General features: G+C 36.9%; 1 protein-coding gene across 5 annotated transcripts in view; it reads left to right on the top strand.

Moving 5' to 3' along the window:
- TRAPPC8 (trafficking protein particle complex subunit 8) overlaps positions 1–24,666 on the top strand; it is a 52,879-nt gene that overhangs the window by 13,916 nt on the left and 14,297 nt on the right. For 4 of the 5 annotated variants that reach the window (XM_066330399.1, XM_066330413.1, XM_066330407.1 and 1 more), the window contains 20 exons: positions 8–161; positions 1,249–1,330; positions 2,770–3,017; positions 4,597–4,712; positions 6,477–6,627; positions 7,009–7,109; positions 8,570–8,675; positions 10,208–10,339; positions 12,325–12,549; positions 13,576–13,684; positions 14,431–14,625; positions 14,819–14,949; positions 16,025–16,099; positions 16,792–16,918; positions 17,962–18,119; positions 18,913–19,355; positions 21,742–21,889; positions 23,119–23,215; positions 23,657–23,725; positions 23,841–23,881. In XM_066330399.1, the coding sequence (XP_066186496.1) occupies positions 8–161; positions 1,249–1,330; positions 2,770–3,017; positions 4,597–4,712; positions 6,477–6,627; positions 7,009–7,109; positions 8,570–8,675; positions 10,208–10,339; positions 12,325–12,549; positions 13,576–13,684; positions 14,431–14,625; positions 14,819–14,949; positions 16,025–16,099; positions 16,792–16,918; positions 17,962–18,119; positions 18,913–19,355; positions 21,742–21,889; positions 23,119–23,215; positions 23,657–23,725; positions 23,841–23,881 (2,908 nt within the window). Of the gene's footprint in view, positions 1–7; positions 162–1,248; positions 1,331–2,769; positions 3,018–4,596; positions 4,713–6,476; positions 6,628–7,008; positions 7,110–8,569; positions 8,676–10,207; positions 10,340–12,324; positions 12,550–13,575; positions 13,685–14,430; positions 14,626–14,818; positions 14,950–16,024; positions 16,100–16,791; positions 16,919–17,961; positions 18,120–18,912; positions 19,356–21,741; positions 21,890–22,533; positions 22,727–23,118; positions 23,216–23,656; positions 23,726–23,840; positions 23,882–24,666 lie in introns of those variants that run through there. The other variant, XM_066330417.1, reaches the window with a different exon arrangement.

Here is a 24,666-nt window from a genome sequence, read left to right as displayed (position 1 = left end):
GTTTCAGAGCTGACTCCATTTATGAAGAGATGAAACAGAGATATGGAACTCAGGGTTGCTATTTGCTGAAAATAAATTCTCGGGTGTCTAATAGAGGAGCAGATGAACAGATACCAGATCCTTGGAGTCAGTACCTTCAGAAGAGCACTATCCAGAACCAGGTACTATAATATTCTAAAAACACTTTAAGGGGCATATGAAAGTCGATTTTAGTTACATTGTTTCACCTTAGTGTTATATGTATGTGCTTCTACAAAATGACCTAATAGGTAGTCAAGACACTTCTGACACAGCTGTAACTTTTTGTGAGGGCATGAGATGAGTCCTCAGTAGGAACTGTCCTCTGTGCTGCTTAAGTTGACAGTAAGGAACGCTGACATACTGGACTGTCTGAAATAGACTGACAGAAGCACAGAAACAATAGATTTGTGCCTTAAGAGCTGTAAGAGGAAGTAACCTCAGAAGTGTCTTGTTCATGGTAACTTTCTACCTGCATTTTCATTTGTCTTCTTCAGTCTTAAATTTTGTTTTTTCCTGGGTCTTCTGTACTTCACTTGCTTTGTGGGAGTATGTGTGGTTCTTGTGATAATTTCTTGTGGTCTAGTCTGGTCTGTCATCTGCTAAGATTGCAAGTGATGGTGTGTTTTGAGTTTGCCATAAATAACTATAATTTTTTGCTTTAGAACCAAAAATACTCTTTTTTTGAGTTTGCTTTTGGCTGACCTGCACTTATAACTCTGTATGATTAAAAGGTTTCCTGGAATCATATTTCTTTACCGAATATAGCTGGTACTGGAAAATCAAGACATTTCATATTCTATAAGCTAAGAGGACCAGTGATTTTAGCCCACCATAAATGAATAAGATATTTTTCTTTTTCCTTGTCTCATGTCAACTGTGCAATATAGATTTGTGTGTGTGTGAGCTTGTTCAGGAGCTGCTTTAGGGAATATATTTCTGCTGCTGTAGGCACTGCTGTGTAAGAGTTGGAGTTGCTTGGGTTGACAGGGAAGCTAGTTGAGCAAGTCAGAAAGTACTTGCTTCATTTGGTGAATGTAACTCTCATCATTAAAATAAGGCAGTTTTGTAAACCCTCAGAAACTACTTAGAAAAATTAATATATATGAACAAACATGCTGCTGTAGTAATTCAGTTAACTTATTGAAGCTGACAGCTACTGTTTACTGACTTTTGTATGAGGTTGAGTAGTATTAAAGTTCTGACTGTTTTTTTCCCATTTTCTGGCAGGATTCCTATGAAGATTATACTGTTGTTTCAAACAAGAATACTGATCACTTGATATCAGATGGCATAGACAATGAAATTAAAGGTATTAATGTAACTTTATGAAAACCTTGATGTTATAGCATTTACACAACTTTCTTTTGTCTTGGACGGTAATTAATTAGGTGATTGTTAAGAAACTTATAGTAATGGTTTTCTAAATGCTCTAAATTTTCTCAAAGAAAAATGCTGTGGTGCTGACCTATTGGATTGGTGACATCTCTTAGATGTATTTGGCTCATATTTTATAAGTTTAAGCGTATTGTCTGTGAACGCTGGTAATTATTAAAAATAAATTAGGATTAAATGCTCAGTTTTCATAACAGTGGAAGTTTTGGTTTGTGTGCTTTGCTGTAACTTGGAAGCTGAGGTTTTGGTGGTTTTTTGTCCTTGGTTTTGGTATTAAATCTGTAAATGTCAGGGAAGTGCTTAAATTGTAAGTTGTTTGGAAGCACTTGCCTTAGAACTCAGCTTGTGGATGGGAGAGAGTAGTAAATGAAATTGGGTGCAGATTAATGCACCCTTAAAAAATAATTAAAATAGGATTCAGATGAGAGGCATCATCAGATAGGGAAGAAATGAGGTACCATGCACTGCCTGGCCTGCCCAGGTCCTTCATACTCACCTGAAAGGCAGGTGGAGACTTGGCACGTATGGGAGAGCCTAGAGTTGACATATTTCCAGGGTCTTGCAGCCCAGATGTGGTTTGGGAGCAGCCAGTTGAACTTTGAACTCATTAAATGTAAAGCTGAGTTTGTAGAGTAAAATCCATTAAGGATTTCCTTTCACAGCTCAGCACTGCTCTGTGCCGTATAGGGCAAGCTAATTTTCTTATAAATAAGAGGACTGCTTAGGTCTTAGAGTGAAGTAGTGTCATGGTCTTACTTTCAGAGAGCTAAATGTAATAGTGGTGAGCAGCCCTGCTCACTGAACAAAAATGATTTTGGAGGAAATTGTTTTACATCATGATTGCTTGGAAGGATAGTTTTGTGAGGTGTTTTTGTTTGTATTTTTGTTTGTTTGTTTTGGGGGTTTTGTTTGTTTTTAAAATTTGAAACATAAGCAGGAAAAATAAGAATGGACACAATGGTCCATTGTAGTAATTGCTGCATTTCCAACTTTCATTAATGTTTTATTTTGATTTTAATGTTTCAATAGTTTTCCTTCAGTGTCGTTGATACTAGTCAGCATATTGGAAGATTTTTTGCGCTGTAGTTGAGAACCAAAACCGTACATATTTAGCCACGTTGTAATTCTTGAGATTCCCTCAGCTTTCTGAAAGTTCCAGGAATGATGCAATACTCAGTGCTCTGCTGCTGCCTGCTCAGCATTAATCTGTGGTGCAGAATAGGTGGTGAATTGCTTTGCTTTCCAGAGTTCTGAGTGAGGAAAGCTTTGAAGTAGGTTAGTAAAAATGACCTTTAAAACCCAAAATGTTTAAGTAATGTTGTACTTACTGGGGTTTTTGTTTGATTCTTTCAACAGATGGCTTGTCAAACAACTTTAAGACTCACCCCCTTCAACTGGATCATCCCAGTGGCAGTTTGGATAGCACTGATTACATGAAGGCTTCTACATCATTGCAGGACTCAAAGAAGTCAAACTCTGGGACACCTCATGGTGCTTGTTTAACTCTCACAGATCACGATCGAATTAGGCAGTTCATACAGGAATTCACGTTCAGGGGACTTCTACCACACATAGAGAAAACAATTCGGCAGCTCAATGATCAGGTCAGTTTACCCTTAAAAATGCTTTGTGCTCTCATAAGGAAAAATGGTTGGAGTATAAATCCAGTTATCCAGAAATCTGTTTTGATAGTATTAATTCCTTCTTTATCTAATAATTTAACAGTCTTGCTGAAAACTCTAAGTAGATTTAAAAGAAATAACTGAAGTTCTCATTATTGCTCAGTTTGTCTTTTAAAAAAGCAAGAACTAATTTGTATGAACAGCTCCAATGCAAGGTGGCTTCTTGGTGAAAGCCTGTCTGAACTGTTTCTAGGGAAACCCGTTCTTGACTCTAAAATCTTACTATTCTATGTTCTTTGATGATTCCAGCATGTGGAACAAAAAGGACTTTGTGTTCCAACATCAGAATACACAGCTAAATTTAAGAAATGTATTTAATCTACAGTAATATGCAAAAAAAGCCGCATCCTTCAGTTGTTACTTGACAAGGAAGAAATGCAGGGACACCCCAAATCATGTCACCATGTTGCTCTCAGCGATTTTTGCAGGGAACATGCTGCTCTCAAACTAGGGTTTTTTGGAAGCGTGATTAATATCATGTCCATGTTAAGTTAAGGGCATGCGTTAAAGTTACTTGCATCACATTGAAGTAATTTCTTTTACAAGTGTTTCACTCTTATATGCTCATAAGTAGCTGCAGAGATGGATTGACTTATGTTTGTGCAATCAAATTACTGTATTTAACATTGTCTTGGACCCCAATATCTGTCTGTTATTTGAGCTCTGATTCTGTTTTGATTGGATTGTCTATTCAAGTTACAATTTAAGTATGAAGGCTTTCCATACTAAGGATCATGTCCTGTAAGGAATGCTCACTCTCTGAATTGAATTGTGTGTGCTGACCATGTTTATGCTTAGTAAGCTTTATGAAGAAACATTAAAAAGAGGTGGTTTTATAAAGTGTGGCAAACAGGAATGCAGTGATAACATTCCTAGTCCTGGTAAGAAAAGAGAGAGATGCTCCACTTTTTATGGAGTGATACAGTTTGCCTTATAGGATGGGAGTGGTAATTCCCTGCAGAAGTTTCTTTCTAAGTGGAAATTATCTAAAAGAATGAAGTCGTGTAACCTTGCTTGCCTTGTTGACACTTGAAACTTTGACACTTGAAGTTGATGTTTGTGGTATGATAATGCTTTATGTGGGTGACAGAGAGAAGGTTTTTTCTTGTGGTATGTACTTAGTCTAGGTTTTAGGTTGGACTAATACCCAAAATTAGATATTCCAATTATTTAGAATTTAGTTTTCAAACAGATGTGTTAAATGTTCAAGTTCTTAAGATGGATGTTTCTCCAGTTTACAGAAAAAATAGTGAATCTCAACTGAGATAAAATAAGCATATGAATTATGAATATAAGAATGTATGAAAATAAATATATGACTGTCTGTCTCAGTGTCAGAGATTAATTCTAAGAAAGTATGTTAGTTATTTTACTCCTTTTATTTATTTCTGTTTTATGGAAGAAAAATCAATTTACAGAGCCCTAACAAAGCTTGGCTTTTTATATTAGTTTAACTTTCATCTCTTGCAGTGTAGTGCTCTAATTCAGTGTCTTTCTCCAGTTAATATCCAGGAAAGGCTTGAGCCGATCACTGTTTACTGCTACTAAGAAATGGTTTAGTGGCAGCAAGGTTCCAGAGAAAAGTATAAATGAACTTAAGAATACTTCTGGTTTGCTGTAAGTAATCTCAGTCCTTATTTTTAAGATCTAAACTGCAAATGCACCTTTTCTAGGGGCAGGAGGGAAAGTATGTGCTTGTTTGATGGTGTTCTGCAAAATGAACTAAGCCAGCAATGTTGTGAATGACTTCAGTTAGAAAAATCATGAAAAGTACTGTGCCTGAATATGTACAGTAAAGCAGTAGCAGAACTTAAAGAAGGGGATAAAATAGGCTGTTTGCAGAGTCATCTGCCTGCTCTATTTACAATGAAGCTTTCTAAGTTAATATGAACACATGTTTTTAAGAGTAATAGTAATGAAAAGAAGCTATGGTTTGAGATTTTTTTTTTTTTAAATTCGTATAAGCTTTTTTACCTGTCATTTTAATCAAACCTCATGTATAGGTGTCTTTGCTTATGTAACTGTGCAGTTTGCTCCAGCAAAGTATTGAATATATTGCTTTTGCAATGTGTTCAAGAGCTAAACTAAAGGAACTCTCATACTTAGTGCACCTATATCTTCATATACGCTAACATCAGGTTTTAAGTGTTACCAAAATACTAATTCTGGATGCTTTGGTAACTTCCCTCTGTGAATTAGGATGTATAATCACAAAAATCACTCTCCAACTGTATTTACTACAGAAATCTAAATAATTTTGGCCATTACCTGGTCAAGGTTAATGTCCTTGACATGCACATACAGCTTCAGATGTCTATGTTGCATGTCTTTGGATTTGTAATCAAAATGTTGCTAATTCCAGCTTTCTGTTTTGAACTTGTAAAGTGTAGTTAATTTTCTACAGCATTTGATATACAATTATTTGTGAAAATGTACTTGATTATTATTGAAGTGAATCATAAATACAGGTAAAGATACTATAAGACAAAGGCCTTACAAAATATAGTTTAGACCCTGCTCCTCTAGCTAAACTAACAACTAGCTTGTAAGTTCTCATAAGGAAGAATTATAAGAATAAACAGCATAAACTATTCATGTAGAGAAAAATAAGTTACACCTACTATAACAAAACATCTGTCCCATAAGAATCCACGAAGAAATACATAAAGTCCTAAGTAAGAGAGAGTCTTTGCACGTACACACAAAAACACCCTTTAACCAGTTAATTGGGTGACAAGAAACCACTAGCCAATTAGAGTTAAACACGAAGTCTGTGAAAACTGTATAAAATGACTTATGTAAATAAGGAATTAACTTTTCCTGCCTAAAGAAACTAAGTCCTGTCTACTTTACTACAACATATATATGTATTGGATTAACCAAAAATTAGATTGATGCCTGTAGAGGGCAGGAACTTGCACAGAGTTTTGGCATAAAGCATAGCTTTTTAGTGGACTTAACATTTCAAGAGATATGTGGAGAAATAACAAATTAGAGCCAAGTGAGCAGTCAAAGTATTTTGGTTTTGTGGGTTTTTTTTTTTTTTTTTTTTTTTTTTTTTTTTTTTTTTTTTTTTATTCTCATACAGCTCTGTTTAGCTCTAATGATTAATCTATCTCAGCAGTTTTGGTGGTAGTTAGAAACTCTGTGCAGTATTTCTTGACTAAGGGGAGTGTGTGCTTTGAATGTTACTGGAACAGTCAATCTTGCTAATCAGAAAGTAGAATGTGAAACCAAGTAACATGTGACAGAAAGGAAGCAGATTGACTTTTCTTAGCTGTTTTTGAGCAAGTCTGAAGTAATGCAGGTTTTATTACTATTTTGTGAATAGATATTAAGATGAGAGAGGATGAGTTTGAATTTAAATATTTGTATTTCTAGGTATCCACCAGAAGCGCCGGAGCTTCAAATTCGGAAAATGGCAGACTTGTGCTTTTTGGTGCAACACTATGAACTTGCATATAGCTGTTACCATACAGCAAAGAAAGACTTCTTAAATGATCAGGCAATGCTTTATGCAGCTGGAGCACTGGTTGGTACTTCACATAATATGAACATTCTGTGAACTTTTTCTAATAATCTCTAATTGCCTGAAGCTAACAAAATGCAGTCTTCAGGAAATTCTTTTGGACTTGTAAATGCTTCCGAGTCAATGCTTCTGCACAATGTTGGGGGTACTGTCAACTGCAAACACTTCTGTGTGTAACTCTCTTGCTAATTAATTATAAGCAGAGCCATAAATAGGCTGTTGTATTAAACCTTTTATCACTTACAGTGTATTGGATACTTTTATCCCCATAACTGATTAGATGGAGATCTTGAATCTAGTAGCTATTGAAACATGTTCCTTAGTCTTTTGAGGTTTATGATTTGTTGAAAAAACTACAGTGACAGTACTGAATTTCTGTTGTAGGAAATGGCAGCAGTATCAGCTTTTCTTCAGCCTGGAGCTCCTAGGCCATATCCTGCTCATTATATGGAGACAGCAATTCAGACCTATCGAGATATCTGCAAGTATGTTGTTTACTTTTGTATTGAAGTTGAAAGATCTCTGGTGGCTTGACTTTCTTGCCCTGCCCAGTAATAGTACGAGATGATCACAGAGTGATGGTAGCTTTTTAGGGGATAAAAAGGAGTAAGATAAACTAACATATCTAGAAAAGCATGAAAGGAGATCTGGGCTGCTCTTAACAAAGTGCTTATTGAACTTATGTATTGAATTCATACGGTAGATTTTTAGGTAGTGGAGTGGCTGGAAGGAAGGTTTCTTTGAGAAGACAGCAGGAGTTCCCTGTGGCAGAATCAATTTTCACTCGGCTCCAAAATGGACCTGCTGCTGCCCAAACTGGCCATGCTGCTGTTAGCTGTGGGATAACACATTTAAGAAAGGGTAAAAATAGCTGTGCAGTAGCTGTGAGAAGATGAGAGAAAAGCCCTGCTGATACCACAGTCAGGAGAAGGTGAGGCTTCTCTGTAGCCTGTGATGAAGACCATGCTGAAACAGATTTTCCCTTGCAGTCCACAGAGGTGCATGGGGAAGCAGGGATCTACCCTGCAGCCTGTCCCAATGCCAGAGCAGGTGAATGTACCCTGAAGGTGGCTGTAGCCTGTACAGAGTCTATGCCACAGCAGGCTGCTGTCAGGAGCTGTGCCCTGTGGGGAAAGCACACTGAAAGTCAGTTCCTGAAGGACTGTACACTGCAGAAAGGATACATGCTGGAGCCATTCTTGAAGAACTGCATCTCTGGGAGGGACCCCACACTGGAACAGGGGAGGAGGATGTGGAGGAAAAAGCTGCAGAGGAGAAATGTTGTCAAGTGACCACAACTCTTTTTCCCTGTTCCCTTGCCCCGCTTGTGTGGAGGAGGAGATAGAAGAATTGGGAGCGAACTTGAGGCTGGGAAGGAGGATTTGTTAGGAGAAGGTGTTTTATTTCTGCTTTTATTTACCACTGTGCCATTCGGTTATTAATTGCCAATAAATTAATTTAATCTTCCCCAAAACAAGTCTGTTTTGCCTATGACTAACTGGTGAGTGATCTCCCTGTCCCTTTCTCAGCACATGAGGTTTTTAGTCTGATCTTCCTCTGTGTTACTGAGCAGGGGGTGTGACAGAGCAGCTTGGTGAACACCTGCTACCCAGATACAACTTGCTAGCACAACCTGCTTCTAACTGTTGGTCTTCTTGTTTATCAAATTGTTTTAGTTGGTATTTTTACAAATACAGTACTGTTCTCGAAAATGCTCTCCAGCTTTGACTTTCATAAAGCTCCTGTTATAGTAGGATTGGACACTTAATGTGTCAGCCTGTATGTGGTAACCTTTCATATGTTTTGCTTTAAAAGGAATAATCAACAGAACTTCAGTCTGATGCTGTGTGTAGAAAATTAGTAGGATTTGAGATAAAAAGTTTTCTGAGGTTAATTTCTGGGGTCTATTTATTTATTTATTAATATATATATGTTTTTACTTTAGGAACATGGTTCTGGCTGAACGCTGTGTACTGCTTAGTGCTGAAATCTTAAAAAGTCAAAGCAAATATTCAGAGGCAGCTGCTCTTCTGATTCGTTTAACCAGTGAGGTAAAACTTAGTAGCTTTTTCCATTTCTGCCCTCTCACTATTTATTTTCTTGCCCAAACACTTCTAGGTTACCTTCTGATTCTTGTCCTACAGTATTTTCTAACCAAAGGTAACAAATGAGCAGGTATAGAGCTTGAAGTGAAGAAAACTGTTTACACTGTAAGTGAAGGAAATAGTAACAGTTATTCTTTTTCTAGTCAAATGACTTGCTTGCCTTCCTTAACCGTTCTAAGTATGTTATCTTTGGCTTTGTAACTAATTTTCTTTGACTCCTGCTTAGCTCTTGGATGGTGTATCTTACAAACTCATGTGTTAAAAGCATTAGCATGGCCTGCCAGAGCCATAATGGATGCCATCCCATGTATAATCAGAAGTTCTCTATAGTTTAAGCAACTAAGGCATTACTGTAGCTCAGCTGGTATGAACCATTAGAACCTTACTGTGTAAGTGAGACCCTACACTTCTGTGATATTAATTGGCGGAAATTAAGCATGAAATCAACTTCTAACCCAGGAATTGTCTTGCTTGAAAAGTGAAGAAAAATATAATTCCAGTAATAGTCTAGCATCTCCTTTAAAGCTTGGAGGGAAGTCTAACTGGTAGTTTTGACTTCATGGCCAGCAGCACCAAATGTGATGCTTCCGAGACTTTCTTGGGACAGGTTCAGCATGGAATAAATCTGTTTAATTCTGTAATTTTCTTTCTCAAGTGTCTTTGTAGCTTCATTCTTGCCCTTTCAACTTAAGCTTGCTACCAGTGTTTACAAGAGCAGCCTAAGGAATTTAAATACTATTAGCCCTGCATGGTCATTTTACAACTTAAAGTTACACACAGTATGCCTGTGGAGCATTTTGGTAGTTGCAAGGAAAATCTTCAGAGGATACTATATTGGTTTCTCAGAGTATGTTTTTAGTCAAGATGTATACTTGAACATCACTGATAGCATGGAGTTCAGCTCTGGTAAAATCAAGTAGATTCTGTTCTCATTGGTTGAAGTAATATAGCTGTTTCTTGGCAGGAGAAAAGAAGGGTATAATAGTAAGGAATTGTACATTAAGAAATCAATAGGTTCAAAAAGTTTATGTGATAAAAATTCACCAAGTGTCATTGCTCCCTGGATTTTTCAGTCATCCTGGTAGAGGTGTTATTTTTTTTTTTTTCCTAGCCTTAATTTCTGCAGGGAGAGGTAGGGGAAAAGGCAGGAGAGTGCTTCAGAGGTAGTGGTAGGTGTTTGAAACTGTAGCCTGAGTAGCTGAAAAAGCAGAAAATATTTCTTTTGTTACTCATGCTGAAGCAGGTTCATATATTCTTCACTAGAAGCACTAAGAACATGATGGTATTGGACACTATTGAAAAATACTTTGTTATATTTTTATGTGCCCTTATATGTATATAATGCTTCCATATAAAAGCATCTTCAACTTCACAGAACTCCTACAACTTACTGTCCCTCTTAGCATTAAAACAAGGCCACTGTTACATTTATGGTTTTATACAACTTAGGCCAATTCTTCTTTTTTCTTTTTAAACAGGATTCAGACCTTCGCAGTGCACTCCTGTTGGAGCAGGCAGCCCATTGTTTTATAAACATGAAAAGTCCCATGGTTAGGAAGTTTGCATTTCATATGATACTGGCTGGTCACAGATTTAGTAAAGCAGGCCAGGTAAGTATTATCTTTTCACATGGCAAATATGCCCAGTATTAGATACTTTGAAAAATATTTAAGGTGTGTCATTAGTCTGTAAAAAGATGCTCAGCTTCTGACACTTCTATGTTAGTCTGTAGTATTCTGTTCTGTAATCTTCTGAAAATTACTTTCGGATTAATCACCCAGCCTTTTACTTCTGTTTTTGAAGTAATGCTAAAGATGGCTGACTTGAAACTTAAATGATGTGTGTTTTCATTTCTGAGTCTCATTTTGTACATTGTAATTTTCAAGGCTTTTTCGGCAAAGGAATATTTTTACTCATGAGATAAGAGTGAATTGTAGGAGATAATTATTTGTTAAACTCAGTTTCTTAGAGTAATAGCAAAATTTAGATTGGTTTTTCCAATTGGTGCCTTTAATGCATGTTCTTTATTGGAGGTTCAGGTCCGTGAACAGTTACTACACAAAAAACCAAAGCATCTCTATGGCTGTTAGACTTAAGTGGCAGTTAAACCAGTACAGATCAGATTATTTTTACTCCCATTCATGTTCCTTCACAGTTCTAACTGTGGCAGATAAAAATTTTTGGATAGAACTTTGATGCTTTGTTTCTGCATTAGTTGTGGGATACATTCTGTAAAGATAGCTTGTGCTTGATTCCTGCTGAGGTTGTTACTGCAAGACAGTAATACAGGAGAACCAAGGTGTCAAAATTCTGTTTGGAAGGACACTGTCCGATCTTGGCTGGGGATTTTCTCCCACCCTACCCAATCTCAGCCTCACTGTCCTGGTAAGGACTAAAATATGTATTTTTGCATAGTTGGCTTCTATGGTATGTGGAATAGAAGGAATACTTTTCCCCCTCTTTAGTTTTCTTCATGCAATAATTTTCTTGTCTGTTGTTATGACAGAATAGTACCAACAGGAAGCTATTGATCGGTTTTTCATGTATTCATTCTTTTATATCTTGTTCTTCTGTCTGGGCAAGTGAATGCATTTTGTAAAGTTTTGACTTTGTGTAAGAGTTCTCTTCATAGTTTGTGTCTAATATTTGTAGGGATTCTGGTTTCCAAGAAATACTTTCTCAATGTTAGAGGAAATGTAGCTAATTTTTTTGATATCCTTAGAGGTATCAAAATATAAAATGCTACTGAAATCAGCCAGGCTGTTTAGCTGCAGACCATAATACCATATTTTAAAGTGTCACTAGTATATGCTAACATTAAGGATTAGCTGCTTGTACTCTGCTGTCATCACCATACCAACGTGAACATATATTAGATTTTTTTCCTCCATTGGTGCTGTAAGTAAGGAATTGCTATTTCTATTTTTAGAAGCTGACCAGTAGCTATACAGTGAATGTGTTCAATACCTAGACTTGGGATTGAATGCCTGGGTCGTGATGTAATGTACAGGAAAGGAACTATGGAGCTAACTGAGATCAGGCCCTCCATCTCCCAGTGGGTGATGTGAGGATTGGTAATTTTTGTTGTATGTACTGTAAGGCTGTGTTTCGTTGGTTTTCTTGGCATGGGTTTTTGTTCCAGATATGTATACTGAACAGCAGTAGCTGAAAGCAGCACACTGAAAGTTCATTTTGGGTTGAATGAAATGTGTTAAATCCAGTTTATGTCCTGAGGCTTGGCAGTAGAGCTCAGTAGACTTTATCAGTCAGTCCTAAAGGAAGTCCCCGCACTGTTCTAAAAGTAGTCTTTTCATGTTATTTGCTTTTTTAACTTACTGCCTGTTACTATAGGCTTTGAAAATGTCAACATAATCTGGAAACCAGGCTCCATACTGTAGGAACAAACACTTCTGTGCTTAGATTAGTATTGACCAGATTCTATGAGACACTGTTCTGAAACATTACACTTCTTATAGTGGCAGGGATTGTAGTAAAAACTGCTTTTCTGTTCTGACTTACTGTTCAGTCTTTATAGTGTTGTGATTACGGTCAGTGCATAATGGGATTATTTGAGAAGTTACCTTTTTTCTTGCAGAAGAAACATGCCTTACGTTGCTACTGTCAAGCCATGCAGGTTTACAAAGGGAAAGGCTGGTCTCTCGCAGAAGACCACATTAACTTCACCATTGGTCGTCAGTCCTTTACGCTTCGACAGCTGGACAACGCTGTGTCTGCCTTCAGGCATATTTTGATCAATGACAGTAAACAACCTCCAGCTCAGCAAGGAGCTTTTTTAAGAGAATATCTTTATGTCTATAAGGTAAATGACTTCCTTGTCTCTGTTTCTTGAGTAATAAGTAATTTTATTACCACCATTTTTTAAATAAATCATTAAATGATTTTTTATCTTACCAGCTTTGTTCCAGGGTTGTGGTTTTTTTTTTTTTTTTTTTTTTAATTTTAATTTAGTTGATATATTCAATTTTTACTTCAGACTTCAGAAAGCCCACATATGCTGCATCTTATGTGTGTAGTACTTTCACAGATGGGTATAAGTATGGGTTATTATTATAGTAATGTATGTGTTTTACTACAATAAAGTCATCTTTTTGAGGGTCATGGCTGAATTGTAGTTGTCATAAGTCACAGTTTTTTAGAGAAAATGGATCTGTTCTGTTTTGATCAATTTATAATGATTTTGGGGGCTTTTTGATAATACATGTTTAATTAAGGCTAGGTAGCTTGGTCATCATCCATACAGTGAATTTCATTCTTGAATAGGGATGAAATTTGATGGATCAAGTGACTCACTGAGTTGTGTTGAAGTTCATGGGTGATTCTGGATTGCAGAATACCATATAATATACATTACGGGGTGTTTAGTGCTGATATTGCCACACAATGTACAGCTATGTAGATACTGTCTTTTAAAGCCTATGGACAGAATTTCTGAGGTGTTTAGGTTATGGCAGACCTTACTCAAAGGCTGCTGTTTGAGTCCACAGCTCAGCTTCCTGAGAGTCATGTTTAATTGTGGTGGGATAGTGAATTTGTTTATCACATTCTGCATTAAGGAGTCAAGCTTTGCATCAGTAAAGCTTGTAACAGCAATGCAGCCACGGTAGTGATTAGATTTCAGGGTTAAAATAATCATTCTCCTTTTCCCATAAAGATTTCACAAACTTTAAACTCTTACTAAGAAAAAAGGTAAAATGGTAATTGAAATTATTTATTCCATCTTAAAAATACTCCCTGTTCAAACATTGAGTGTTTTTAACTTGACTTCCTTATCATTCAACCATTGGTAATGTACATGGTGCTCTGTTTTCTTGCTCCTTTGCTCCAGAATGCAACCCAGCTGTCACCTGATGGTCCCTTACCACAGCTTCCTTTACCATATATTAACAGCTCAGCAACTCGTGTTTTCTTTGGCCACGATCGACGACCAGCAGAAGGTTAGAAAATTTTAAGTAAACAGTTTCACATCACTTTCTTTAAGGAGCCAAAATACATGCAAGAGTTGGTGCCATTTAAAAAAAAGTCTGTCGTAATGTAAAACTAAAGTGACTGAGTAACTTAAAAATATTTCAAAAGAAAGCTTGAGCTTAATATCTACTTGCTGGATGTTTTCAGACTTCCTGTGTAAATAAGAAATCTGTGTATGTGGTTGTGCTGACTATCACTGTTCACACTTGAAATGCTTCAATGCAAGTCTATAGTGAACTACATGAAAGGGATTATTATTGCTGTAGCAAATTCTGGATGCTGTGGCAATGCTACAAGTTTGCTTTACAATTAACTTTCTCTAGGATGAAATTTTTGAAACACTCTGATTCCTGAATGTAAAGAAAGCTGAGTGGAAATTCTTATATTTACCAGGGCTGTACTGTGGGGTTGTAGTCTGTTATAAAGTAAAAATGAGTTGTAGCCTGAGTATACCATGTAGCTTGCTAAAATCTTGGAATGCCATGGTCTCCAAATTGAACTAAATTCAAATTCTTCTCAGTGTTATCTTCCATGTGTTTATTTCAAAATGTCCTGCAATTCACTTTTTTTAAATCAATTGTGGCATAAGAATTATACTGAGTGACCTAGAACTTAAAATACTTCAGGGATGGTTAGCACACTGGCAGTGCAGCCCTCTGATGCAGCTGTTGTACGTTGCTGTCCTCGCCTTCTAAGACTGCCTTTCTTTCCTCAGGTGAAAAGCAGGCAGCTACGCACGTGAGCCTGGATCAGGAGTATGACTCAGAATCATCACAGCAGTGGAAGGAGCTTGAGGAGCAGGTTGTGTCTGTGATAAATAAGGGAACAATCCCTCCAAACTTCCAACCAACACAGTTCTGTTTAAATCGCTACTCAGATAACTCCAAATTTCCGCTTGCTGTGGTAGAAGGTAAAGTCAAGATTTTTACACTTCAGAAATAAACTGAGTTAGATAAATTTGTGTTAGTATTTCCTGTCTTATTATAGATTTGAACTGACATTCTTGTGCAGGTTGTTCATATGTGAATACTCTGAGATAGGTGAGCCTTCAGATTGTGATGGGTAAAGCCTGTTGTCATTATTTTCTTGCACTTTTTTAATAGAACCAATAACTGTAGAAGTGTCCTTCCGAAACCCTCTGAAAGTTCCACTTCTTTTGACTGACCTTTCATTGCTGTGGAAGTTTCAACCTAAAGACTTCAGTGCAAAACATGATGGAGAAACAAAAGGGCAGGTAGGGGAAGCTTCATTCTTTTCCACCTGAAACAGCTGCAGGTATGGAGTATATGTTGAGTATTCAGAATTCTGTAGTATGAAAACCTTTAAGTATAAACCTTAAACACAAAGGTTTAAGTGTAAACTAAGAAAAAAGGCAAGAGAAAAGTAGCTACTGATATTGTTTTTATATTAGCTAGATTTTCTTAGCTCTCTAGGGCATAAAGTAGCCAAGTCAACAAACGAATTGTAATGTGTATTGTAAAACTGAATGCAAAACAAGGTACTTCCAAGATTTCACTGTATGTGTACTACATCTGTTTTGAGTCACACTAGCCTTGATCTCCAAATATGAGTGTCAGTAGGTAGATTATCAAATACCCTTTTCTTATTGGAGCTACTGTACGTAGTGAAATGTGTATTCTGAAAAACTGCCTGTATAATATAGGAATATCTTGGTATCTTGATTAGAAAAGAAATGAAAATTTTTTTGTATTGAAAATTAATGTTTTGAATACTTAAGATGAGCTATTGTACTACTGTTTAACTTAATACTTCAACTAATGCTGCCAATACCTCTGATGGACTGTTGTTATATCCAGGTTTTAAAAGTTTTAATGTATTTTAATAGTTAATAGTACAGTAAATTTCTAAATAATTTGTTTTCCGGCCCAAAATATTGTGAGCACATGATCTTTGAAGGTGCTGTAAGTATTTACCAGAGTTATAAACATGGTTCTACATAGTTTAAGCCTCAAGGCTTACCATACACTTTCCCTAATGCTCGGATCTGAACTGCTACTTAATTGATGTGATAAATACTTCTGTGTATATCAGTGAAACAGACTGGGAATGGTTCCAATTTATAGTGCTAAATCTTAAGTTTCTCTTAAATAAATGTTTACTGAGCTCTCGAGCTGCTTTTTAATTCATCAGTGCTGAGAAGCTGAGCATGCAGTGATTGTTTTTCCTAGTTGTTTGGAAATTTGTATGATTTTTTTCACAAAACACTTTAGGAAGGGGATTGGAAATATTTATGACTTTTTTTTCTGCCTAGGAGTAATAGTATCTAAAGAGCTATTTCTTCTTTTCAGGGTACGTGTGATGAAGATATGGTAGGAACTGAAGCAATAGCAGAATTTTTAATTAATAGTGAGGAGACAAAAGTGGTAAGTACTGTACTTCATTTTAAAAATAGTCTTTTCAGCGTTGAGCTTTAGTGTGCATTTCAGACTTGTTGTGATCTGAACTTAATGCTAAACTGGCAGAACACTGGCTTAATCAGAAAGTCCAGTACCTCATATATCTTATCACTTTGTATAAATGTGACAGGACCAGAGAAAGTGGGCACAAGAGTCTCCTCCTGAACATCAGGAAACAGTTATACCTTCATTTATAACACTTACTTATTTTGCAAATGTGATGGTGCTTGAGCACTTGGCACAGGCTGCCCAGAGAGATTGTGGAGTATCCATCTTTGGAGATGTTGAGCCCTTTGGATGTGGTCCTGGGCAACTGCCTCTAGATGGCCCTGCTTGAGCAGGCAGGTTGGGCACAATGACCTCCAGAAGTTCATTCCAGCTTCAATCATTCTGTGATTCTGGCCCTGTTAATCACAGTAAAAGTTAACTTTAAGGAATTTTTCCTAATGTAATGAGCATTTCTCAACTGTGAATTGGTTTGGTGAATTCTGTGTGTATGAAATTTTGAATCTAGTAATTGATCTGTATTTACTGTTGCAGTTATCTGACACAGCTATAAAGTAAATGTAGCTGTGAGTATGTTTAGCGATTGGACATTTAACTGTAATAATACTTCTTTCTAGTAGCAACAACAACAAAAATTTAACATATCTCCACAGGCAAGACTAAAGCTCTTTCCCCATCAAACAGGGGAGCTACATATTCTGGGAGTCGTTTATAATCTTGGCAGTGTTCAAGGTGCTGTGTCATTAGATGGGATAGATCCTTCTATTGGATTACAGGCAGGTAAGTGTATTATTACCTTAAATTATGTGTTTCTGGAAGGAGGAGAGATGGCTTCTGCAGAGTAGAACTACATTCTAGTGTTTAGTGTTTGACTACCATGATACAAGGCCTTCCATCAGGTAGGGATGTAGAACTAAGAAACAACTGAAACAGGAAAAGAACAAACTGGCTCTTGTAGGAATCCCACAAGGAAGGATGCCAGATCCATACTTTATTGCTCCATTTAAATCCAATAAATTGAGTTTTTGAAACCATTAAAAAGTCAAAATGTACGTATTCCATCTATGCCATGTTGAATCTACAAAAACTGCCACTGACTCTCTTGCTGTTAATTTTTCTTTGGCATCTTTTTGTGATAACTTTCAGCTTTTGTCCAAATGTTGCATTGAAGTCCTTTTTATAGACTTCTAAATTTAAATTTGGCTGATAGAAGTTTTTTTAGCATCCTGAATTCTTTCCTTTACATTAATATATAAATGGACAATTAATTGCATGCTTCTTGATCTGTTTTGTTGAATCATTCATCTGAAATTGTCTCACACATGGAGAACTTAGTAGTTAGATGAAATGGAGATTAAAATGTATTAAAGTGTCTGAAAGAAACAGAAACTTGTTTATCTAGAGGCTGAAAACCTTTTGAAGAAAAACCGTTTGAGGAGTGGTGGCTGTCTGTAAAGGAAATAATCCTCGAAGCGACTTTTCCAGCCTGGTAGAAATTGGGAAAGGAAATCAAAGCATCAGCTTCATGCACTATGTCTGCCACTTCCCTTCCAGTTGTAGTCAAACTGTTGAAGGGCAGAGTAAGTCCACAACAATGGATAACTGGCTGTTGGAACTTGAACTAGCCATGTGTTATGTGATTGTAAGCTTTGAATAATTCTTTGCTGGTGGTGCTGCTTAATCAGTGAACACCGTGTGTGCCCAATAACAAAAATTAAAACTACTTTTAAGATTGGATTAAGAGCTTTAGATCATTTCTTAGAGACAAAGTCAGGAATTACTTAAAAATCCCAATTAAACAAAAGTTTTAAATTTTTTTTCAGGAAAGTTTGTTTCCAATGGGTTATCTGTACGAGGACGACAAGATTTAGAAATCCAAGGACCTCGACTTAATAACACAAAAGAGGAAAAAACATCGATTAAATATGGACCTGATCGACGTTTGGATCCCATTATTACAGAAGAAATGCCTTTGTTAGAGGTATGTAGCTACTTCCTATTGGCAGTTTTGAAAAGAAATTGCTAAATGCAATTTATAAGTGTAATTCTAATAATGGCAGCTTGGAATTTGTTAATGCCTAAATCTTTCCAGGTAATTTCTGATCTGTCCGTGACAAATTTGTGTGGATTTTTTTTAATTGAAACTTGAAGCCTCAAAATTAGTATCCTCCTGCAGTTGCTATATTCCCGTTAGAATTTTAGTTTGCAACACCTTTGGTAGCCAGATTTTAGGGTGAATGGGGAGCAGGGAAAGAAATGTTTTTCTCTTTGCTTGCCATTCTTCTAGAAAAGTTATTCCAGCTGATTAATTCAAATATGCTGCTTTTCCTCTCTAGGGTTATTAAAATGTTCTGAGTAACTTGTTAATGGCAGGGCCCTGTAGAGTGAAAGGATCAGCTAGAAGAGACTACAGTGATCATCCAGTCCAGCTGCCTGACCAAGTTACAGTATGTTAATGGCTTTGTCTAAATGCCTCTTGGACAGTGACAGGCTTGGGGCATTGGCCGCCTCTCTAGGAAGCCTGTTCCACTGTTTGACCACCCTCTCCATGCAGAAATGCATCTTAATGTCCAGTCTAAACCTCCCCGGTGCAGCTTTGAGCCATTCCCACATGTCTGATCACTGGATTTCAGGGTGAAGAGATCTGCACTTCTCTCTCTTCACTACCCCTCAGGAAGCTCTAGGCAGTAGTTTGTATTAATAGTTGTTTTCATAGCATTCCCACCTTGGCTCAGTGTTCAGGTTTTTATTTTCTGCTTTTCTCTCCCATGCAGGTGTTCTTTATAAATTTCCCTACAGGGCTTCTCTGTGGAGAAATCAGAAAAGCATATGTAGAATTTGTGAACGTAAGCAAGTGTCCTCTTACTGCACTGAAGGTCGTGTCCAAGCATCCAGAATTTTTCACTTTTGGTGGAAATACTGCTGTCCTAACGCCACTGAGTCCTTCAGCCTCTGAGAACTGTAGTGCTTACAAGACTGTTGTGACAGACCCTACCTCTGTGCGAACAGCACTGCTGTCTTCAGCTTCTTCTGCAGACTTTGGGGTTGGCACGGGAGGTTCACCTGAAGTAATACAGGTTCCGCTTCCCGATGCTGTTCTTCTTCCTGGGGCTTCAGTGCAGCTGCCAATGTGGTTACGGGGGCCAGATGAAGAAGGTGTTCATGAAATTAACTTCTTGTTTTACTACGAAAGTATTAAAAAGCACTCAAAAATGTGGTAAGTTTTTCTAATATGCCTTTTCTGTCATACTTGTTAGACACATTAGATTCTGTGATTGTGATGGTAAAAGTAAATATTACTGAATTTTTCTCAATTGTTGTGATGATGTGAGAGTGGCCTGTTATCTGGTATTCTAAGCAGTATTTTTCTACTATATGATCTAATTTCCATAGGAAATTATATAGGCTACAAATTGTAAAGCCTACTGCTTTTATTGAAGTAGTAAATACTAAATCATTCAAATAATTTAATAGGAGTTGAATTCTGTTAATACAAACTTTGTTTGTATTTAGTTCTACTGGAACCACCTCTTTGAAGCATAGAGTGAAAAATCATAACCTAATAGGTTTCTACATTTTATAAAACAAAATCTGGTCTACCTTGAATGAAAGATTTTGTTCTTAGTTAAAATTTGGTTAGTAATTGTATTGTGCTGAAATATGTTCTCTTTGGAGGGGTTAAATACCAAGTTTGACTTGCATGCTTTTGTATACTTTTTTTTGGACCATCTTGAGTGAGTCCACAGTCAAGTTTGACACCACAAGTTATAACAACCCCAAGAAATTAATTCACCTCTTCCTGTGGGCAGGCAGGTTTTCAGAAAAGGGGGGCTCTATCTTGTGTAATGATGACTTGGGAAGACATGTCATCAGGTCCTGTTTCTCCTTCTCCCTAGTTTTTTTGCTGAACATGACACTATGTGGTATGGAATATTCTGTTGGTCAGTTGGGGGTCAGCTGTTCCAATGTGTCCCCTCCCACCCTTTTGTGCAACCCCAGCCTGCTTGCTGGTGGGGTGGGGTGAGGAGCAGAAAAGGCCTTGATCCTGTGCAAGCCCTTCTCAGCAATGGCAGAAACATTCCTGTGTTAACACTATTTCTAGCACAAATCCAAAACATGGCCACTTACCAGCTACTGTGAAGAAAATTAACTATCCCAGCCTAAACCTTCACAATTGGTATCTGTACCAGGGTTACTTCAGATAAGCTCTGGTAAGATGGACTGAATGTCTTCTTGTGCCAGAAGCTTGTTTTCTAGGCTAGTTCTGAGAGAGAAACCAAGTTCGTGTGCTGTGAGACTGCTTGCAGTCTAAACTAAAACAGAGTAAGTTGAAGATGATTGAGAGAGTGGATTGGTAGTATATTCTTAAAACTGAAGTCATGCAAATGCACCCTTGGTTTAAGCTTTTCTGTAGCTTCTGAAATACCAAATTTAGCATTTCATTTGGCTCTAAGGTAGTCTGTAGAAATAGGGAATTCGTACTCTACAATTGATAGTATTCAGATACCAGAGGTATTGAGAGATAGAAGAGGGTTGTTTGAGTTATGTACTTGTTCCTTACTGTACTGAGGTTTTGAGGGGAACTTAAGGGAGCTGTGCTGATTTAACAGTGCTCTTTGTACGCTCAGCATAACTTTTTAAAGTGTTCAAAAAATGATGTACCACTTTTTTGTGGTACTTGAAAGCTATACATGTATCGGTGTATCTGAATATTAATGACAAAACTTAAAAAATTTCTTTTGTAATTGTGACATTGCAAAGTAGAGTTTAGGAAGCCACTGGTTTTTCCCTCCTAAAACCAAGTGTGGCATAATGTTTCGAGGTATTTAATAAGTAATGTGTATCAAACTTTTACATGCCTTTAAAATGTTGCCAAGTGGAAGTTACGGTAACTAAAAGCTTCTACATAGGAAACGCTCATGTGTTTTGATGGTGTCTAAGAATGGAATTGTATTCATCTTTAGAAAAGCCGGAAGATAATTTCCACAAAGGGACTGCTGTCCTGGAGGTTGAGCATGCCTGGAAAAAGGCAGGATAGTAGTGGTTTGGTTCTCTTTTTTTAAAATTCTCTTTTCAGGAGAATTTATTGAATGCAGTGGTATTCTGAGTGCTCTTTAGTAAATATTTATGGCAAGAGATGTGACTAAGTAATGGTCTTTCTCTGGTTTATTAACTCAGAAACTGTTTTCCACAGCATTTGGTGGCATTGATAGCTTAATGATACCTGTGTGCCAATACATGTCTGTTTGCTTTCACTCTTCCAGTTGTCTCACATCTGAAATGTTTCTGAAGTATTTTTACTCATAGTAACACCTGAACCTTTTTCTCCAGTGTTTCACACTAGCTGAGACTGTGTGTTTAAAGAGCACCTACCCATGCAGCAAGATGGTTAAAAATAAAGTAGGTTTGATAGGGTATCTTCAGTGAAAAATTTATCTTTGATTGAAATGAACAAATTGTCTAATGGCCTTAATACTGACAAACACAAAAGCTAAATTTCTTGATGTCACAATCTCGGTAGTCCTGATTGTTAGTCCTGATTGTTCAAAATATTGGCTTGTTCTTCTTTTCTTTTCTCTCCATCCCTTTCCTCCTGTTCCTAGCCATAGAGTATTAAGGCACACTGCAGTTATTTGTACCAGCCGATCTCTACACATTCGGGCTACTGTCTGCAGAAGTAATGCACTTGGGGATGAAGAAGGCAGAGGGGACAACATGTTGCTCTTTGTGGATGTAGAAAATATCAATACTGTAAGTTCATATTTGTTTTAACAATAATACTGTCTTGAAGCTCAGCATATAGGAACCAAGACTCAAGTTTTTCTACAGTAGTTTTGCAAAAAAAAAAAACAAAAACAACCTTGCATATTTGATCATTCAGTTATTGTTGGAAAGAGTATTAATGTGAAGTTATATCCTAACTCTCTGGAAGTTTCCAGAGAATTGCAAGACTATAGTTCATAGTGCTTTTAGGAATATTTATTCCAAATTGATCAATGTCTTGATCACACATTCCAAGGTTGTCCCATTCAGAACTGTGTCCCCTGCAACCTTGCAGTGAAATCACTGGTAGAATTAGTGGTAATGTCAAAGTCAAAATTTAAGCTCCAATTTGAAGGAAGTTTGTGTTTACATTTGTCACCAAACTATAAAGACGTTTTTGCTAATATAATCCAAATACAGTTATGTCGTTGTGATCTGAAGTTGACTTACTAAAGCAGGTGAAAATACTCAGTTTTTCAAACTATGCTAATCTAAATTTACTCATTTTTTTGGTAAAGCTGCTCCCATTTTTTCAATCACAAAGCAAGGTAACTGAATTGTCTGTTTGTAGAATTCATAGACGCTTAGTTGGTTATGGAACCACTGAGCTGATTTGTAGTTTTCTTTTAAAGGTGTGTTCACTCTGGTTTTTTTCTTCATTTACTGAATATTGTCCACTCCTTGAAGGAGGGAGGAATGTTTTTATAAAGGACTTAGCAAGTTAACAATGAGGCTTCTTTTTCCACTATCACCTCACTCTGTACAAGAAAGAGAGCCAACTCCAAAAGCTATATTTTATTGTGTATATATGTACACGCAAAATAGGTCTTGAGATTTATGCTACAGCAATTCTTCTAAAGCAATCCTAGAAACTAAATATCCTTGTGGACAGTGTTCTGCAGTGGAGTTAAAAAGCCTAGTTTTTCTTAAAGATGTTCTTAATCTAAAATACTAGCTTGTGGTCTTTTTCTGGGGGATCCTTTTTTCTTCTTTGTGTGGCTTTATTTACTGGAATTGGAAGTTGCTGTGATTTGGGACTGATGCTTTACTTTACAGTGGGTCTGAAATCTCTCCTTGTCTCTTAAGTACTGTGTGGTGTGAATAATGAGTTAAATTAGGATTCTAACAGTGCCACCTTGCAGTGAACACTTACTGTGCAATGTAGCATGTCACAGTTGTGATTTGTTTCCTTTGAATAACTTTTGTCTGTTCCTTAGAGTGAGACGGGTGTAAAGGAATTTCACATAGTGCAAGTTTCAAGCAATAGCAAGCACTGGAAGCTTCAAAAATCTGTTAACATCTCTGGAGACAAAGGTGTGTATCTTTTTATCACCAAAATGATGGCAAGTCTAGCTTCTGGCTGATAAAAGCAATTAAAAGAATCTTACAAGGACCTGAATTTGACTTTCAGAATAATAGTCGATTTCAAACATACTGAAGCCCTTCTTTTGTTATATTTCAAAAAAATGTGTGTTTGCAGATAACTTATTTGGACATACTTAATTTTAAAAACAAGCTTAGTTTACAGGTAAATTATTTCTGTGATGTAGAGAAATCCATGTCAGGAGTGGCTGATAACTCCCCTCACAAGAAATATGGTTGTATTGTGTGCCATTGCTGTGTCTGATCAGCTGTGTTTGTTGAGTGTCATCAGTATGATTCCTGATTGTGAATGTTCAGGACTTGTGACTTTTTTCTGAGAGACTCGGATTATACTGCGGGTGAAAAAAAAATCTCGCCGCCTTTTTCTTTCAGATACTAAACTGGCTAGCAGAGAGAGAGCAAAGTTATGTTTTAAAGCAGTGAGATGCAAAAATTCAGAAGGTATGTTCTTTCCTGAATGTGGTAACTTTTTCAGAAAAATACTCTTTGGATACTGTATGCTGAAGTTGTAACTTGTCATGATGCTAAAACAATGCTTTCTCTTTTTATCCCGTAGAAAATTACACATTTGCAGATATTGTCTTTGGAAATGAACAGGTAAGTACATGGGTACAACTGCATATTTTGTCTTGTGTAAGCTGTCCCTGTCATGTGTAAGGACAAAGAGGTGGTAGAGTCACCTAGGCTAGTGTATAGTCAGAATATTAGGATCCCAGCTCTACAGTTGAACTGCTTTGCAATCACATTACTGGCTTTTTTTGCTAATGCTTTTCCTTCCTTTTCAGCTCTTCACAGTAGTTATTTTAAATATGTCCCAGCCCTCTAGTTTTCTAGTAGAGGCCTGCAGTTAGCAGATTCTTGTTCTTAATTACACTTTTAATTACACTAAGGCAGGCTAAAAATTCTAATTGCAGCTTATTTGAAAAACTGGAAAACTTAAAGGATGTCAGTCCCAGAATTTAAAAACTACTACAGGAGATTGCAGTGGGCTCAAGGAGTCTGTTGGATTTTTCTAGAAGTTTAGGATTCTAGACTACCATCTCTTGTAATCTTTTTTAAACATGCAGATATTGAATAATTCTTTCAGTAAATGATCTTGGTACTACAAATGCTTTTCCAAAACCTGAGGAAAGTAGGCCACTTGCATTAGGTCAGAAATCTGCATAGTGGATTTAGTCAGTTGAATATCAGATTGCTTATTGCTGAGCATACGTTTTTCTTGTATGTGTTCAGCTTTTAAAGCCAAAGCAAACCTATTCTCTGCCATTTCATTTCATAGGCATATAAATTGAAGTTAGAACTAAAAATATGAGGTAGATGATCCCTCTGCATTTTTAGAGTTGGAATCTGAGCTACAGGAGCTTTAGCTTTCCTCGAGAACA

Source organism: Sylvia atricapilla, chromosome 1 (genome assembly GCF_009819655.1).
Source record: "Sylvia atricapilla isolate bSylAtr1 chromosome 1, bSylAtr1.pri, whole genome shotgun sequence".
Classification (NCBI taxonomy): domain Eukaryota; kingdom Metazoa; phylum Chordata; class Aves; order Passeriformes; family Sylviidae; genus Sylvia; species Sylvia atricapilla.
The sequence above is the reverse complement of the archived record's forward strand: the minus strand, read 5'-3'. Positions and strand labels throughout refer to the sequence as shown.